This window comes from Bidens hawaiensis, unplaced genomic scaffold (assembly GCF_021521415.1).
Source record: "Bidens hawaiensis isolate Kalapana, Puna unplaced genomic scaffold, B.hawaiensis_p1.1 tig00021323_1, whole genome shotgun sequence".
Lineage (NCBI taxonomy): Eukaryota > Viridiplantae > Streptophyta > Magnoliopsida > Asterales > Asteraceae > Bidens > Bidens hawaiensis.
The window spans coordinates 109,749-126,527 of NW_027493294.1; the positions used below are offsets into that span (position 1 = coordinate 109,749).

Below are 16,779 nucleotides of genomic sequence, written 5' to 3' on the forward strand. Positions count from 1 at the left end.
CTTCTCTTTATTCTCACGCGTGGATGTTTCATGCGCGGATGTGATATGCGCAAGCATATGTAATATGCGTCACGCGCAGATGCACCACGCGCAGATGTGATATGCGTGAGCATGTATGACGCGTGAGCATGTGATATGCGCCATGCGCGGATGCGCCACGCGCGGATGCGCCACGCTCAGATGTGATATGCGTGAGCATATATGGTGCGTGAGCATGTGATACGCGTGAGCATATGTGATGCGTGAGCATATGTGATATGCGTGAGCATATGTGATATGCGCCATGCGCATAGGTTTTGGCTTTGTGCCTTCAGAATATCTTGATTTCAAGCCTCTTGTATATCTTGTGGGTTGACCCGCCTCGCTCGATGTTGAGGCGGGTACATACCTCTTCAAGCTCAATCAATAAATATGTATTGGGACATTTGCAAGACTTTTGGCAATTGTCATTTAATTTGTATATTTATATATTAATATCAAGAACCAAAACTATTTTATTGATTGAGCTATCACTTTATTTTGACCCTGGGTTCGGGTATGACCGGGTATTGGTAATACTCGGGTCAGGTTCGGGTTCGGGTCCGAGTATTGTCTCTAAAAATCATACCCTATGCATCGGTTCGGGTCGGGTATAGAACCGAGTATTCTAAAATCGGATATTTGAATACCCTATTTTAGAGTATTGAAAAACCTATTTTCGGGGTTTTCGGGCTTTTTTTCGGGTATATATTGGATTTTTTTAAAAGGTTGCACTTTTTAGGGGTATTTTCGGGTATTCTTAAGGTATTTTTCGGGTATACATCGGGTATTTGAAATACCCAGTTCGGGTATTGAAGAAACCCGGTTACGGTATGAAACCAGTTCGGGTTTTTGGGTATTACCGGGTACAAATCGGGTCTTGTTCGGGTTCGGGTTTTACTACCGAAATGCATACCCTATCCATACCCTACGGGTAGGGTCGGGTACATGTTCGAGTGTTAAAAGACCGGGTATTAGAAAAACTGATTCTAAGTTTTTATTTCAGGTCCAGTTCTGGGTTCGGGTATTTTTCACCTCTGGTTGCAACATATGTAAAAGGGGAATGGTTTGTAGTGGGATTGGGCTAGCCTCTTGCTAGGCCCAGTTTGTTGTTTGTATATCTTAATCTTGTTTGTTATTTTATAAAATTTCTTAAGTCGGTCTTTTCAAAAGAAAAAAAAAGCACAAATTATGTTCAACAAACATATTAAAATTTGAATTTGGATTAAAATAGTGTTTTACCTGACGCGTTGGGTTAGGGTAGGTCGGTAAAACAAGGCAAAGGTAAAACCCAAGCATTGTTGTTCAGTGTTGAGGCGGTAAGTCGACGTGAATTCGGTTGGTTTCGGTTACGTGCGTTATTGTACCGGAACTAAAACAAAATAAAAACAAAAAATAATAAAATTTGAGGTGGACCAATGGGGTAGCGTCGGCCGGTAAAACTCGAAACTAGTAAAATTTGTTCGTTGTCGATCCTGGGGGTTGATGCGGAGAGTCTATTCAGTTGGTTTTTGTCACATTCGTTACGGTACTGGAACTAAAACAAAACAAAATCGACATTCAGTCGGTTTTCGTTACATTTGTTTTAGTATTGGAACTAAAACAAAACATGTTAACTATGCTCGAATTTGGTCGGTTTCCATCACCTTCGTTACGGTACCGGAACTAAAACAAAACAAAAACAAAATTGACATTCGGTCGGTTTTCGTTACATTTATTATAGACCGAAACTTAAACAAACCAAAAAGGACAAATAAGGCACCGCAAAATGGCCTAATCGAAGATTTGCGGCACCAAACTTGCAAATTGTGTTATATATATATACATATATATATATTAAAAACGGGATTCCTTACTCCTCACACCATCACTATTCAATATACTATTCACATTTTTGTTTCAAACTTTTTTCTTTTTTCTTTTTACTTTTAACTCCACTACATTTACATATACTTGTTTTAATTTTTTATTATTGAAGTTTTACTTTATTATTTGATATTTATATACGTTTTTATAAAAATACAGTAGAGGTTGGTACATTATCAGATGATTTTTGTCCCCCTTTACATTTTATTTTAACTAATTATAATATTTAACAAACTATATTTCCAAACCTTAAACTTGATAATTGTCGGCTTTACATGTTTTACCTGTCTGGTTAAACGATCGATTTTCTTAATCTTTGTTTTCGTATTTGTTATAGTTGGTTTTAAAATGACCGAAACTTTTTTCATAATTTAAAATTATCCATCATCACATGCTTTTATGTTTTTATATTCGTGTCTCTACGTTTGATACCACGCCTTTAAAATATGATTTTTTTGCTTACTAATTCATGTTTACCGATTTTGCTGGTATAGCCGATACTAACCAAATTTGTGATAGTTTAACGTGCTGATTTTTTTGTTTTGCATATGCTAATTTGATGTATTTTGACATTGACGAGTTTATTTATTTTGTTTAATTTTGATGTCGTAACTCGATACAGGCTGATTTTAAGTCAACTCACAACACGTTCGTGGTTTAACATAACACATGTTTTTTTTTGTTTAATGAACCCGTCGCGAAATTCAGAGTTCTAAATCCCAGAAATTCTTTTAAATATCAGGAAACAAACACAACATGATAATTTCAATAAAGTATAAAATATAATACTAAACAAAACAAAACAAAAACAAAATTTCCACCATACAAAATGTGGTTTTCAGTGTTTACAAAAACAAAATTCCACAACTATCAGAAAAAAAAAAAATCTATACATGCATGGAATATATAAATTTAATACAAGAATGACATGTTTTGACTTTCAGGTAACAAAACAAAATTACAATTTACTCATCTTTTTTTCCTATTAGAAATCAGCAAAAGCATACACAAAGATCAAAGATAAGGGATAGAGCAGATATGCCGTGATCGATGTCCAAACAGGAAACTTGGATCTAAAGCCGGCTGTTACGCCCACGATGACACAAACAATAAACACGCTCAACAATTCAGCCGTGAAATGCCATACCAATCCTCGAAAATACACGACTGCTAGAAGAACGGAAAATCCAAGAACATTGTTCATGAACACCCCATCATATATCTGCATCAACCATAGATAATTAATCGGTCATCTATTAACATAAGTCAAACATAAGCCTAACTTATGTTATACTGTAACGTGTCAAATGGGTTGAACAAGCCAAACTGGTTCATATTTAGAATAAGTAAGATTATTATTTTAATATTATCGTTTTTGTAATGAAATTAACAAACTAATTATATAAAATTCGACAAAAGTTGGAAAAACCAAGTGTTTGATAATCAATCCAGCACAACTCGTTACACAACCCAACCAACTAACACGTCTAACACATTATGCAGTCCAACCCAATAAGACCTAACGCTATGGGGCGCCCTTCGAGGGATTTTTTGGGCGCCGAGGCGCGAAACACCGCCGTGGGGCGTGGTCCAACCAAGGGCGCAGAGGGTTGGGTGGTTCTAACGGCCGGCGTGGTTTTGAAAATTTGGTGGGTCCCCCCACCTCCAACGTTCATAAACGGCTAGTTTTTTTAAAAAAAAACTAATTATTTTATTTATAAATACTAACCCATTTTATCATTTTTTACTCAAACAAATACCAAATTTTAATCAAATTTCAGTAAAAAAATCTCTCAACTCTATACCATGGATCATTTCTCACATTTCACAAGCTCGAGCTCAAACTTGAACACAAGCTCGAGCTCAAACCCTAACCAAAACGCGAACACCAACCCAAACCCGTGGGATCCGGCTCAAAGGTGGTGGGCTAGTATGCTCGCAAACAAGGATAATGACAAAATACGCAAATGAGGACTCGGACGCTGAATATTAGTTCTATTTTTTTTTTCTATTTGTTTTTTTTTTGGTTTTTTTAAGTTTGAATAAAATTCTTATTATATTTTAAGTTTAATAAAGTTGGTGGTTTTTTTAGTTTATATATATAAAAAAAATTAAGGGGCTTCGAAACCACCACATCACAGAGGGGCATCTTTGGGGTGGGGCTTTGAAGCCCCCGGTGCTTATGTGACGCTGACGTGGCACTGGGGAGAGACTTCGAAGCTCCTCACCATAGAGGATGGTCTAACACGTCTAACGCCATCACAAATATATATTGAGAACAAACCTCGGAAAAAGTCAACGAAGTAGTTCGTTCCTTCCGTTGACTTGCAGTTTGGATTGCGGAAATAGCAGCTCTAGAGTTTGTGGCCAAAGGAACCAAAATAAAAGATATAAAGAAGGATGGTATGGTTGCTGAGTTGGACACATTTTGAACACTGTGTATAAGTGGTTCAGCCAGAAGTGCCAACATGGCAATCCCAAGAACCAATAGCATTATGGCCTTTGTCCATGCCCACATAGATCGATCCACGTCACCATCTACCCATTTCTCCCAAGGTTTCTGCATAGCCAGATTTTTGATTATAAACACTTCAAAAATTTAAGTTGCAAGATGGTATTTAGCTAATCTATAGCCAGGTGACTCATACTTTACTAGCTGGATAGCGCAAACAAGCTAGAAAATGGTTTAATTTAAAAATGACGTAAAATGGGCTACGCCCTCCGTCCCGGTCAAAGTGTCTTAGTTTGAAAAACACAAAGTTTAAGGTAGATTAAATTATTGCTTTTTTTGCTTACCAAATGACAATAATGCCCTTGGAAATTAGGTCCTTTATTAATGTTGTTAGTTGTGTGTGTTTAAGGGTAAACCTGGAAATGAGCTAATAAATTTTGAAAGTGGATATTTGTAATGAGACAAATAAAAAAGAAAATGTGGACACTTTTAATGGGACGTATGGAGTATTATGTATTTGTATAAGTAGAAGGGTCAACTATTTGTCAAAGTTAGAATCTGATTTACAGTGTTAGATGTAAACGACGTTTCAATGAAACGTTATCGTGTTTGTTGATTGGGTTTATATACCCATCGACATCTATTGTAAACAAAGGATCGATTCATATCAAAAAAGTTTATTTCAATCTTTGTTCTTCAATTCTTGTTCATATCATATTGTGTGTATGATTGCTTCTTGAATTACCGACATATGGTATTTAACTAATCTATAGCTAGCTGACTCGATCATACTTGACTAGCGGATAGCGCAAACGTGCTAAAAAATTGTTTAATTTAAAATGACACAAAATGGGCTATGATAGAGTTACAAGGCTTATAAGCGGTCTGTGCTATTGTTGGACCATGATTCCATAGGAGCCCTTCTGTCTTGATGTAAGCATTATATTTTATTATGAAACTAGGGGTATTCCTCCTAAGTTCTTATTTATTTCATTATCTACGTAAAGCGTGTTAACTTGTATACCACAAAAACAGCTTCATTATAAGATTACAGGCTTACCCGCGATATATCTTTAGGCCCGGGTGTCTTGGGTGTCGGTTGATCAGTGGATAGCAAGTATTTAAATCCATCAACAAATTCCTCTTCATCAATCTGTTGATCTCCACTTTTGTCAAGATCTTGCATTATGTGAGATGTTGCTTCATCCACATTCCATGATGTCTCACCAAAGTCGTAATCCATCAAAAGTGCTTTTAACTCGGATCGCGATATAGAATTATCGTTGTTCACATCTAAGCTCTTAAACAATCTAAACATTTTCAACAGGAATCCGATCATTGACCAAACGTGACTTTCCGTTCCAGAAATCAAATATTAAAAGTCTGATAAAATATATACCTCTTTATGGCGGATACATTTGGTTTTCCGTCTTCTTTATAAAAATTCCCAAGTGGAGAGTTTTTCGTATGGCCGATAATTTCTGATACGAGTCGTTTCATCATTTCTTGTTCTTTCTTTTTTGCTTGAACCCATGGTTGGACAACCTAAAAATTGATGATTTAATAATATATCATAATATGCATATATAGAGAGAGCATACTAATTGTTTTCAAATTTGAAATAATTTACAATAAGTACCTGATATAAATTTTTCCAGGAACTAACTGATCGATACGGTTTATTGACTGCGCTTTTAGTTTCTTCGAGCCAATTTGTCATCCTATCAGTGAATTCATCAAGTGTTACTTTTGTGTCACCATCACCATCAAACTCATTCATAACTTGTTCAATTGTTTGCTGTTTGTCCCAAGTTAATTGCCTGAAATTGATATCTTGAAGTACTCCTTTAAGCTCAGGAAAAGATATGTATGCATCACCATCTTGATCAATCTTTGTGAACAAACTGCAAACCAGTACAATCTTGATAAAACTTTGTGAACAATCGTTGTTATTATAGCGCCACTCCCGTTTGACATGAAGTGCACATGTAAAAAGAGGTAAATGAAAAAGACCTTTTTATTGCAGGCAGGTTTGCTAGACCATCTTCGGTGAGTATTTTTTCAGCGGTGTGTTCTTGCATATGTTTTAATAGGTCTAAAACTAAATGCTCGTGTTTGACATACGATAGTCGTCTTTTTTGGATAGAAGGCTCAAACACCTACACAAGAATTTTTTTTCAAAATTATCATTTACGGAGAATAGACACGGCAAGATATGTGGGTTGAATAATCAGTTAAAATGAGCCCGTTGAATTGGAACACACGAGGGTGGGCTTAACATTAGTAATCAATGTTGGACTTAATTCCCGCTCTCGAGTTAATGAGGCGGGTTGGACCGACCCATCGAGCCTATGTTGGATTGGTGTCTTGTTTATCAAGTTGAGCACACGACTTGGTTTACATGGAATAAATTACGTGGTGAACAAGTCGAGCTATGACTTGGATAACAAGGAATTTATTTATTAATTATTATTCAGATTTGTTTTTGCCAATTAGTATTTGTATTCTAGTCTAGTTGGGTTTTCTAATCTAAATTAGTATATATACCCGAGCTTGTGGGTTATATCACTAATAGTTTTGAGTATTGTAATTTTCGAGCTAATGAAAATTACAAAGATCGAACTTATGATCTAAATTATTTTTTGTTTTTATCGATCCTGGTCATCAAAATTCAATCAATGAGTTAATAATGTTATATGAACATATTTAATGGTTTTGGAGTTTGTATGCATTATGTTAACTTAACCCCTTTGTCTCCTTCAACCCCTTTGGCCTGTTTCTCTTTTAGTTATATGGTTCTGACCCATTTGAGATAAAACACAATCCAATTGACCCATTAATGAAACACAAAACCATTATTAATACAAGATAATTTATGTACCTGATAAATGAAGTATACTAGCAAGAACGTAACCGAAATAGGAAGTGTAATGATGAAGATATATCCATAGGGAGTATATGACATTCCAAACAATTTTGGTATTATAAGAAACAAAAACGGTATAAGTGAAAGAAGCATGATTCTAGCTGTTGAGCTTGTTTCCGGATCTGTCGTGACACCAGAACCTGAAATCGCCGCGTGCAAAAAGAACGTAAATGATAACAAAGAAGAAACACAACTATGACATTATAAACTAAAAGAGTTTGAATCTAACCAGAAAAGAATGAGATTAACTTTTTGTATGGGCTTTGGGTGGGACTCAATGAAGCATTTGAATCAGATTCTGAGGAGAAATCTTTCCTGCCAATGATGACACAAGTTCCTCATAATAAAGTGAGAAGAAATATTGTTGATCCAGCTAGTAAGCCAACTCCAGTTAGAACATATTCTTGAGCCATCTCTTGAGTGTTGAAAAGTCCTGAAACTGTAAGTAGACACATAAAATATTATTACACGATGGTTGTAACATCGGATATCTTGTACCAATCAATATTGTCTACTTTGCTTTCAACTAGACATTCATGACTTTGTTTTTGGTTGCCCGAGTGAATACTGGGGTAAGCGGACTTAAAATTCTCATGGAAGTAGTATAATCTTTTTTATTTTTTTTCTAATAATTGGTTTAACATATAATTCAATTTTATCTAATAACTTTTAATATTTAACTTTTACTATAATAAACAAATACACACTTTTATTTATATTTGTTTTCTACATTTCAATATAAATAAATATTATTATAAACCAAGTTCCTTCAAAATAAAGTATTCCTTTTGTATTTACGAGACGAAAATACTTAACTCGGTTTTTAGTAGAATTTATATTAACATTTAAAAAAAGAAAAGAAGAAGCAAATTAAACTAAATGTGTATCAAGATTTTTTTAAACTCAATTAAGTATGACAAGTTATTAATTAGAGAAAAGTTATTTTATAAAAACTTTCTGAACTAAATTTTACACTCTAAAAAATTTAACCCTTATATATTATTGTACTATTCGAAAAGAAAAAGAAAATATAAGGAGAAGAAAACACATATCAAGACTCAGCATACTCAACCAACGAACGACACGGAAACAACTACAAACCCAAACCCAAACCCATCTACAAACACTTTCCATATCTAAACCACCACAACCTCAAAATATATAAATAAATAAAACAAAATAAAGAAAGAAAAAAAAATTTAGAGGCCACTTATTTTAGAATTACTCTCATCCAAGTATGTTTAATTATGGAGTTTCTCAAAATAATTTGGTCGTATTTAAGGTCGTGCATCCATTAATTGTCATGGGGTATACTCTAATCATTCTTAACTTCACATAAGCACCATATCACTCATTTTTCTCTATTTCACTCAATCTCACCCAAAGTAAATAGTTTAACCCATTTATTCTATCGCACTCATATTAATTGTTAATATAACATATTGTTCTTTGTATTTTAACCCGTGAAAAACATAACCCATGACCCTTTTAAACAAATTTAACACAAGTGGGGGAGTGTTTTAATCCATCTTTAAAGTGTCATGTTATCTTAACTTATGTTGGGCGTTAGAATATACCCTATTACATAATGTCTAAGTTCTGATTGGCATCAAAGAGTAAATTCCAAAAAAGGGTAGCTAGAAATAAAATCCATAAACAATAACAATAATCTATATAAAGATTCATGTGTACCTAGAAGTATTAAGGATTCAGGAAGAAATCCAAGAACTTGAAAAGCACTTGCTCCAAAGATTCCAGGACCAAGAATCTTGAAAATCCTTTTGCCTCCAGAAGAAACATAACATTCTCCATGATACAGCAGGTATTCATAAACGATGATGAGAAAAAAATGGCCCCAAATATTTTCCGAGCACGGTAAGAATCCGTACATTTGCTCACAATGCTCTTCTGAAGAATCAAGTCCTTTGAGACGCAAGAACGATGATTCGGATCCTTGCGCCAGATCATCTCCGCCGTCTGAAATAAGCTTAGAAGTGCTGTGATCTAATAACCTTCCACTAGCCACCACAGGTAATAGAATAAGAAGAAACTGTGCATAGCATGCAATCCTGAACATCTTTCCCTTGTCTTGAAACATGTTTGGTATCTATCAACTTAGTTTGTGTGATCATAGATTGAGTATTTATTTTTTATAAATGAAAATATGGGAGGATTGTAGTTTGAAACATTCTGAGGGCCAACTAGGTGTTTCCTTGCAAGTTCAACTTGTTAAAGTTTATATTTTAATAAATGAGCTGTATATACAAGTCAGCCTTAGAAAAGTGTTAGGTACTAGATTATAGAAATGGCACTATCAACATCCATATCATATGACGGATAAAGATTCAACTTTATTAAATTTTATTTATTCAAAGAATTGACAAATAAATTTGTACATGGACCAACCGATAAAACCAAGCAAGCGAGCCCGTGAAGCATGGACGAAAATGGTCTACGAGTCATTCTCTCTGGCCCAAGTTCTCTCAACTGAAGTCCTAGTTTTGATTGTGACGAGTTGTCCTCAAATTTCGTTGTTTTGATAAAATGCACGAAATGTGGATTCCTCGTTTAGTTTGTTGTTTATTTTTGATTCTAGACGATAACGGGATTGATTTCTTAACATTTGGAAATACATGATGTCAAATTTACAAGTTCTCTACAAAAACAAGCTTAGTTTTCTCTTTCCAGTTTGCATTAATTATCTTCATATCATGTAACTTGATTCACAAGCTAGCTTATGAAAACCTTCTAAAACGTTTAATTATTCATATGTTTATTTAAGATGTTCCATTGAGTGTTACCATATCAATAATTAGTTCCACAGCCGCCTTATGAATTATTATTATGCATTGAGGTACCGAAAATGACTTAACATTAGCAGTTTTCCAAGGTAGATCTAAGAGCCAATAATGGCTGCTATGTTGTACCTAACACCAAGATTATTATTATTTAAACTTCAATTAATCCCACTTGGATCGGACTAATACATCCAAATGTTTTATTTATTAAAAATCAAACATATAGATTAGCACGCAAAATGAATCATTAACATGGCAACTAGCAGTACTAAAATGCATTGAATCAAGAAAGTTATTGTAGTAGGTAGAAATTGGTTTGCTCATCAAACACTCCACCTTTACAAACAAATACTTGCTTTAGAGTAAATAGTCCAACCATGTGTTTGGTGGTAGTAACTCTCGCAAAACCAGTTAGAGCCGTCTCTAGGAATCCCCGAAAATCCGAGGGCCAGGTTGAGTAGGAAAAATGGCCCCTAAAATATATTTTTTAAAAGAAAGTATTAAAAAAATAAGATATTTAATTTAAAATTTTGGGCAACGGGGAGAGCGCGCATTGGACGGCTGCCCACCTTGCCCCGCCTCATGTCCTTGAACCAGCCCAAGAAACCAGCAACGTAGGATGCTCAATAGTTGATAATGTTTCACATCATTTTATTATGGAATTAAATTTAAGTGATGTAGTGCAAGTTGAGAACTTGATGACAAAGAAAAGGTTCCTATAGGCTGACATGTACCAAAACAAAAAGGAGAGAATAAATATCAAGAAGTTGTGGATTTGGTATTCGTGACAGCGATATAAGTCAAAGGAACGTGTTCGATCAACATTATACAAAGTTGGATGTACTTTTATAAACTTTGGGTCGGGATCTGATCTAAGTTTATGAATTTCTGTTTACCTCCAATACAAATTTGATCCTGAGACAGATGATTATTATTTAGGCAAAATGAATTATAATAATCTATCTTTGTACGGTTGGTCGTTAATAATCTTAACTAAGAATATTCCAGTTCGAGGTCCTACCTTTTAAGAAAAAGTTTTCTAATTGGAGATTTGTTAAAAAAAACTTAACGGCGTTAAGTTTAATTCTGATTTCAAACTGATGTTTTAAGGCTTCTCAGCGGAAACATGATATGAGTCGATTAATGTAAAACTTATCTTGAACAATACTCCAAATGACTTGATTTTTTGTTACTTGGCAGTTTAAACACTGGAATTGAAGCACCGTTTTGTCGTCTGGAACATCGTTTCGTGGTAAGTTTTACATCAATCAACTCGTATCATACTTCCGACCAAAAGACCTGTAACACCCCGACTAAAGCGGAAAACACCGGGTGTGACGTACAGATTGCCCAAAACACATGTGACACTATTAAGTGACAATAATATCATTAATTCATTCAAATCCCAAGTACACAAGTTGTTCAATAAAACAAATACAAATGAAAACAATAAAATCCATGTCTTATTTATTTATTATTGAAATAACCTATCTTCTAGTGACTTCATCCGTTTCATCCTCTAATGACAGTACCTATATCATATATATAAAATAATGTCAACTAACTTAATAGTTGGCGAGTTAACACAGTTTAAATAATACATAAAAACAATACAATTTCATGAAAACTTGTGAAAATCACATAAGGGTTCTTTACACTAGAATCAAAGGTCCTGAGTGTAAAGAATAAATGAAGGTCTATTTCAGTTGGGATTGTGCACCAACGTACTCAGATCGGAGTCCCTTTTCCACTAGAAACAATGGTCATGACTCCTGAGTGCAAAGGGGGGCGTATGATCACACTTATCGAAGAAATCCATGCACGTAATATTTGAGCAAATAACAAATAAGCACACAAGTCCATGATGCGAATTGTAGTTTGTAAATAATAACTAAACAAAATTGAATCTTTAATAGGATATATATGCTAGCCCCAAAATAGTTAAAAAGTAGTGAAAAGGGTGTGTGAGAAACTCACATTTGAATTGATATGACAAACTTGAAAATGAAACGGTAAGCGCGTTATATGAAACCAAACGATCGAATCTCACGCGCTAAAAATAATAAGAACAAGATAATTACTAACTAATTTGATGAAATAAAATGTCGGTTTTAGAAATCTCCATAATCATTTCATGTTTGATAGATTTAGGTTAGGGGTTATGTTTGTCGGGTCAAAACAATGAAAACCCACCTATCAATTACCTCTAATGATGCCGGAAAGTGGGTGAACAACGAGTTGGCTGAAATGTTTCTTGGACGAACAATTCAGAGATATTAACGAGTTTGTTTGTGTAAAAATATGTTTGTAGCACTTTTAGAAGAGAACATGGATGCTATTTATAGTTGTAATTGTTACGTTGGATGATTAGTTCGAGTTACTGAAAATTAATTATATTCCGACGGTTTGGGGTTTGAATCCGAACGTTGGAGGTGTTATTACGCGTAATAGGTCTTGATTAAGCTTTAAGGTGATGGTGCAACGGGTTTTAATCATTAAATTGATTAAAAATGGCGTTTTAGGATTGTTTTTAATGTCGCCGAAATAATGCGTCGCTGCCGCGTTGGATAAACGTGTGGGGGGGGGGGAGGGGAAGAGGGCTGAGTAGGTTAGAACCTGTGTGACACACGGGCTAGTAAAAAAAATCTAAATTCTTGAAAATGCACAAACTACAAATATAATGCTAAAAAAATATAGTGTTTAAAATATTAGCAAAACTGAGACAAAAAATCTTCTTACTACCATAGGAACAAAAAACTGCAACTTTTAACTCATACGAACCAAACTTTCACAAATCCCTTAACTGCACTTGGACCAAAAACTGAAGAATTTTGACTTGCACTCAAATTTCTTAACTCGAAACTAAATATTTGATATGTTCACCTTTACACATGTATAACCTTTAGTTTGCAAATTTTATGTTACAAAAATAAAAAATAAAAAATTCTATAATTATCCTCCATATGTGAATTTCATTTACAATATATTGCTGGTAATTTGTGGCTGACAATTTTGGTTAAAGAAAATGCAGATCCAGAATGACCGTCTTTAAACTTGATCATGATCTTAAATTTATTTCTTTGTTTTTTAAGTCACGAAAGTCCTGTTTCAACTGCTTCAAACATCAAACCCTAAAAATAATAAATAAATAAAATAAAAAACCCATTCTACATAAAAATATTAAATATATGGAGCACGATTATTTTCCAGTTCACAAAAGTCATCTTTTAACCATTTTCAAACCAATTTCTTTAAGGTAATTGATAATTATTAAATCTGTAAATAGTTTTTGTAATATAAGAAGCCATAATGTTTACATATGAAATTCTTGGTAGTGAAGAAAGTGTTAATATGAGAATGTTTTAAAAAAAATTATAGACATGCTCGCATATTAAAAGTTAAAATCCGAAAAGAAAAAAAACATATCTCTCTTTTGTTTTATTTGAAAAGTAATTCACATCAAAATATATTTACAGTTAAATATAAAAATAATATTAGACGCAAAAAAATGTAAGTAATTGTTCAGATCATGCTCGTTTGAGCCAAACTCATTTTTACTTAAAAAAGACATTGAACAAATTTATTTTAAACTAAACATGAACCCAAGCAGGTCATTTAAAATTACTTATAATTAATTGTAATAATAAGGGTGATATAAAGTTGCATTATGATGTGATAAGATATTTGGTATGGGTTATTCTTTTTGTTATCACAAATCATCTCCTTAAAAACAATAAAAGTCCACAATTCTTCGAAAACAATCCATTAAGAATAAAAGTAATTCAAACATTGCATATTCGAGGACATTTACTCGTTAATGTATTAAACACTAATCTTGCACTATATTAACTTGATTTTTTGGACATTTTATGGTGTATTTTTAAAGATAATATGTCTTTATTTAAATAATACTTATCGATAACTGATGACATACTTTAATTTTTTTTGTAATATATCTCTAAGCAAATAATTTGTGTTATATAATGATCATAGAATTAGAGTTTCAATCGAAATAAAACGGATTACATATAAATCAATTATGTGAATCAGATTACATGATTCGGATTAAATGAATCGCATTAAGAAAATTGATCGATTGAACTATGAATCAATTAAATCCGATTGAAATATGTGTATGTGAATCGATTGACTCCGATTGAATCTGTTAATACGATTGAATATGTGAAGGTGAAACAATTGATTATATGAATCCGATTACAAAGGTTTGATAGTTACCTTGAATACTGATGAAGTTCAATGTAATATGTTATGGTGATTGCAATGGTAATAACGTGTGAATTAAGATGATAAAAATTTAATAGGCATCACAAGTTTGATTTTGAAATTGAATTAAAATAATTAAGAAATGCCATGTAAAAATTTAAAGAAATTTAGTGAAGAATAAAAGAAGAATTTGATGGACCAAACTTGTTTATTATATAGAGAGTTAAAATAATTAAAAAGTAATTAAGAAATGCCATGTGAAAATTTAAAGAAATTTGGTAATAAACAAAAGGAGAATTTTGTGGAAACACACTTGTTTATTATATAGAGAGATATAGAGATATTATAATTTAAATCATATTTACACATTTAACCCCTTAATTATCAAGACCTTTATGTTTAGTTTTTTAAACTTTATTTACCCTTTAAACCTTGAACATTATAAATGTATACTTAACTAGTTTAAAACTTATTACATCTTTAATATTTTTAGATTGTTTACGTTTTATGCTAGAATAATTTTAAACCTTGATTATTTTATAAACTTTTATAGCTCGGAGATTCGTTATTTGAACCAAACAAATAGAAAATGAACGAATAGTAGCTATAAATCGTCATAATAATGTTAAATGATAAACGACAAATATGAATACATTGACATGACACAACGGTCGGTTTAACGAATACAAATACAAATACGAATACGAATAAAAATTAACAAATGTCACAAGACCTAAAACATTAGTTTGAAATTCATATAAAACTTTATGCCTTTAAGTTTTTTTTAATGGAGGTCCGACGAGAAACAATGCTTATCAAAGATGGGAGACCTCCAACAGGAATATTCATAGTTTGCATTATTATCGGTCACCGACAAAAAAGTGGGATTAATAACCAGCTCTAAACTACTGTAGAGAAAATCAGTTCTCACCTATATGCATGAAGCTTTTAAGTTCACATATGTGTACTTTATATTTGTTAGGACGTTATTCTATTTTGTTCCATATACTGTTTTGTGTTATAAAATTGTTTGTTTGAATATAAATTGAATAATTTACTCAGAAAAATAAATGCATTCTTTAGTGGGATATTGGATTTAAATAACCTCAACTTTCATTAATTGGCCGATAACATTTCTAACTTTCGATTTGTACACCAGCACCCCCAACTACTAGCTTGCTGGCTAATAACACTCCCTAACTAAGTGAACCTAACCTAGTTAGCTGATGTCAGATGCCACATCATCAAAAATGCCATGTTAACTGCTACATCAGTTGCCATATCATCAAAAAATGCTACGTCAGATGCCGCATCATCAAAAAGTGCCACATTAGCTGCCACATTGGCAAAATGGCCACATCAGCAAAAGTAACTGGGTTAGGGTTCAATTAGTTAGGGAGTGTCGTCGGCTAATAAGTTGAAAGTTAGGAGTGCTGGTGTACAAATCGAAAGTTGAGAGTTTATCGACCAATTAATGAAAGTTAGGGTTATTTAAATCCAATATCTCTTCTTTAGTCAATAGAGTATAATTGAAGCTCAATGTAGATAAACTTCATAAACCGATGAGTGTTTCCCACGGCCACTTCAGTAAGTGATCCAATATAGCCCATAGGTGAAAGTCACCACAAACGAGTTTCCATCGATGACTACCCGTCGGTAATATAAGCCAAGTAATTTAGTCACCGACGGATTCCCAATGGAGGTCAATAAGGGATTACTGAAAGAGTTCCTAACAAGGGATTACTGACGGGTCTCTTTGGTGTCGTGTCTGACAAATCTTCTCTGTTGGATAACTACCCTTTATATACATTTTTTTAATTTTTTTATATATTTGGAGAAAAGTTTTAAACGAGCCTAAGCTTGGCTCAAGCTCGTTTAGTACCTTAAACGAGCAAAATCTTGGCTGAAGCTCGGTTATGAAGTTTTAACTTAATACATAGAAGTCCAAAAGAGGTCAACTTTAAATTACAAAAAGGCTCCCTAAGACTTGACTAGCCTAAACAGCTTACCACACTCGAGCTTGGGCTCGACAACAAAACGAGCTTCATTTGAGGCTCAGTCTCAGCTCGATCTAGAGCTCGAAAAGCTCGGCTTGTTTCGAGCTTTTCTCGATCCAAGCTCGAGCAGCTCGGCATGTTAGCACCCCTAAGTTGTGCACTAACTGGATCATGTAACTGATTTGCTTGGTATCCGGCGGAAATCATTGCAATTGTTTGTTTAAAAATATTTTAATAACTTATATTGCAATTTTAACTTCTAAAAAGCAGTTATTATAAATCTAGAAAAGTACCTTATTTAATGCTGCTTTACCTTTTGTTTTAGCATAGGATAGTAACCAGCGCCAGCCACATTATCAGAAGTTGATCAAAGCACTGTAGTTCAGTTTGATTTTGAATAGACTGATTTAGTTTTACAGCTTGTAGCTTAGATTTCATATATTTGATTTAGTTTGCAAAATTGTTTCAAAATTTCAAATCGAAAAGGCCCAAATTTCC

General features: G+C 33.5%; 1 protein-coding gene across 1 annotated transcript; it reads right to left on the bottom strand.

Moving 5' to 3' along the window:
• Positions 1-2,834: 2,834 nt before the first annotated feature.
• LOC143563117 (sodium/calcium exchanger NCL1-like) lies at positions 2,835-9,856 on the bottom strand. The gene is made up of 9 exons (XM_077050736.1): positions 8,955-9,856; positions 7,492-7,701; positions 7,218-7,402; positions 6,350-6,495; positions 5,976-6,240; positions 5,736-5,881; positions 5,397-5,646; positions 4,169-4,444; positions 2,835-3,106 (listed from the first exon to the last, which is right to left on the bottom strand). The coding sequence occupies exons 3-9, from the start codon at positions 7,353-7,355 to the stop codon at positions 2,870-2,872; spliced, it is 1,458 nt and encodes a 485-aa protein (XP_076906851.1). The 5' UTR covers positions 7,356-7,402; positions 7,492-7,701; positions 8,955-9,856; the 3' UTR covers positions 2,835-2,869.
• Positions 9,857-16,779: the final 6,923 nt, after the last annotated feature.

What these genes read in the sequence shown, in the direction of transcription:
- LOC143563117 (XM_077050736.1), bottom strand. Translation starts at nt 7,355, where the DNA reads ATGCTTCTTTCACTTATACCGTTTTTGTTTCTTATAATACCAAAATTG. An exon ending in AACCTGCCTGCAATAAAAAG is followed by an intron (nt 6,241 to 6,349) that starts GTCTTTTTCATT and finishes ACTGGTTTGCAG; the next exon opens with TTTGTTCACAAAGATTGATC. An exon ending in CCTGGAAAAATTTATATCAG is followed by an intron (nt 5,882 to 5,975) that starts GTACTTATTGTA and finishes ATCAATTTTTAG; the next exon opens with GTTGTCCAACCATGGGTTCA.